At 40.2% G+C, this 3,079-nt stretch overlaps 1 protein-coding gene across 1 annotated transcript; it reads left to right on the top strand.

Annotated features, from left to right (window-relative positions):
- Positions 1–817: 817 nt before the first annotated feature.
- TEOVI_000049500 (uncharacterized protein) lies at positions 818–1,909 on the top strand (the record flags this gene model as incomplete). The annotated part of the gene is made up of 1 exon (XM_067223308.1): positions 818–1,909. The coding sequence occupies one exon, from the start codon at positions 818–820 to the stop codon at positions 1,907–1,909; it is 1,092 nt and encodes a 363-aa protein (XP_067079409.1).
- Positions 1,910–3,079: the final 1,170 nt, after the last annotated feature.

Raw genomic sequence — 3,079 nt, forward strand, 5'->3', positions numbered from 1 at the left:
ATGAAATGTTGGAGCACAGATGGAATTTTTAATGATGATAAAAAAGAGCAGCTTGGAATTTATAAATGGAGCTAGCGTTGTTCTTACTAGAAAGTAAGCTGTTACATTCCAATAATCATTTCTACCCTAAAAGCGGCAATATATCAAAAATATTCAAGTAGCATTTCCACGCACAACAACAAGATTATATGCACACAAAGGAAATTCAAAAACCAAAAAAATCTATGAAGTATAACCAACGGTGATATTGGCAGCGACAATAGCACATAAACCACAACAACAAAAAAACAATGGAGCTAGTCGAAAATCAACTGAACTTTAGTCAGCGAAAGGTGACAGAAGCAGACAAACTAGTTTCAAAACTTGTACTGAGAGCAATGGTGGCTGGATAACCTTTCTCCATCGTGGTGTAAACTGTAGCTGCTGTAAATCAAGAATACTTGAAACAAAAGCCGACAGAGGGAGTGGAGAGGAAAATCAGTAAAGGAAACAATGTTGTTTTGGGTGTAATTCTACAAATTCACCAACGATTTAGCGTCACCATATTTTTAAGGAACCAAGCCTGAATTGTCAGCAGTCGCCCACTCTAATTGCAATAAAAGGGCCTCCAGATGGCCAAAAAGACCACGGCCAAGCAACAAACCTCGACATAGCGGCGCCTAACGTTCTTGCAAACCTTTCTTTTCAAAGATAAATCACAGGGCCCCGAAGCGGCCAGCCGGCTCACAGCGACCAAACCATCAATAAAGCGACAGACAAGCAAGCAACTAAAAAAGAAAGCAACTCAAATACTAGCAACAACCTGGTACACAACCGTATGTACGCAACAATAGCGACGACAGCACTATTAGCAAGCATCCAGATTCGCTTGCACACCTTGGAAACAGCAGCAAAAGATGCAGACGACGAATGCACAGCAAGCAGGCAGGCCACACAACTAGCAGCGGGGATGGTGGCAGCGCTGACAACGGCCGCAGCACGTGCTGCAGAATTCACAAAAGCAGCCAGAAAATTGAGGATCATAGCACTGACCAAAGCCGAATCGATAGGGAAGGCAACATACGCGGCAGCAGCTGACGCGTCAAAAGCAGCAATGGCAATTCTGGTTCAGATATCAGATAAGGCGCCGAAGATTACCGCAGCTACGACGACAGAACTGCTCTCACTACTAAAAGGGTTAACCTTAGCCGACAAGGCGATGGCAACCGCCACCAACTACAATACTCAAAGCAACAGGCCGCCGTCATTTACATTAGCCAATGAAAACGGAGCCTGCATGGCATCAAGAGGAAAACGACAGGTAGCAAAGGAGGGGCCAGAAAGCAAAGGCGCCGCCGAATACGACCGAATAACTCTAGTAACTGCCGAACTTCGCAAATCCGACGGGGACACAACAGGAGACCTTTTCCTCTGCTCTTCAAACTCACAAACTGCTTTCGGGCCAAGTCAAACCTGTAGCACCGACGGCACCAACGTTGGACTCAAAGGAGGTAAAGTCTTCGAAACGAAGCTGATAAAAATAAACCGAAAGAACAAAAATGCCGGCAGTGAGTATAACGACCCAGCCACCGGCGGAGCGATCATTCCACGGGGCGAGGCATACAAGCAGCAGCTTGCAGCCATCGCATTGGGCCTCGATGCGGCGCGAAGACTGGAAGCAGTAGGTGACCCAGGTGCCTGGCTAACAAAAGCGAGACAAAAAGTCGACGCCAAAATTCTAGCAAACGTCCTAAAGAGGGCAGGAAAACTTGAAGGCGCTCAAAAGAATCACCCATCAACAAAAGAGTTAGCTAACCAGCTTTACGGCATAGATGGAGAAAAGGTAAAACTGCCGTTAAGGAAGCCCACACAAATTTTAAGCCAGGAAAAGCAGCAATCGACGACGCCGATAAAAAGCTCGATTCAATAAGCGACCCAGACGAGCTCTACAAAGCAGAAACCTATTACACCATCAAAAAATTCGTTAACGAGGAAGATAAAAATAAGAAAAAGCAAGCAAGTCCCTCATGTCCCACCAAAACAGACAAGGCAGAAGAACCGAAAAAACAGCAGACGAATGCAAAAAGCATATTACAGAGAAACCCTGCAAAGATAAAAAAGTTTGTGATTTTGATGAGACAAAAGATCCAAAATGCTTTCCTAAAGAGAACTCGTCTACAGAAGAAAGAGGAAGAAATTCTGTTGTGATTAAAAGCATTACATTTTCTTGCATTTTTGTTCCTATAATTATATTTTTAAATGACATTTCTGAATTTAATAAAAAATTATTAAATTTTTGATTTTGAGAGGATTTGTTAAATTTATAAAATTTCAAAAAATTGATGTTTTTTTACACTTTTATAAAATATTTGCGAAATAAAAAATATTGAAATTTGAAAATATGATATTATGATATTTTTTACGAAAGTGAAATATAGGCTCGGGTTATAGTGATAGGGTATGAAAGATGAGTAATATTCTAATTCAGTTTACTTTGTTTATTTCATGGATATTATCCTAGTTAGTAATAATAATAATAACTAGATGAGTGTGTTTCCGGTGTGTACCTATATTTGGGTGGAAGTGATTGCAACTCCTGAAGGACTGGCAGAAGTCAAAAAACAAAAACATTTATAATGTCTTTAAAAAGAGATCTGTAATGAAGATATACAAGAATTGAATAAGCGTAAACTCCTGTATGGAGAAAAAATACGTCTCCACAGAGTTTAGAGAAAAAAACAGCAATTCTAGATACTAATGCAGCAGCAAGGTTTGAAAGATTAACAAAGCAGGAACTCGAGAAGCAGTTGTAACCAAATATGGAAGAAAACCGAACAAAGTAATTCGTACCCAAAGCTGGAAAAGAAATACAGAATCTCTAGTGACTGATCTGATATTAAGAAAAACAATGACAAACAATGTACGGTTTGAAAACAATTCCAGTTGTAACTTCAAAAAAGCCATATATTTGGCATATATATGAATATTAAACAGACTGAAGATATGCCTTATGTAAAAAATACATGAAAACACCTTTTTCATTGAGAAAAGAGGAAGCCTCATCAGGTATACACCCAACGATATTTCCTTTCATGGATCT

The sequence above is a fragment of the Trypanosoma equiperdum genome (assembly GCF_001457755.1).
Source record: "Trypanosoma equiperdum strain OVI genome assembly, contig: ctg_182, whole genome shotgun sequence".
Taxonomy (NCBI): Eukaryota; Euglenozoa; class Kinetoplastea; order Trypanosomatida; family Trypanosomatidae; genus Trypanosoma; species Trypanosoma equiperdum.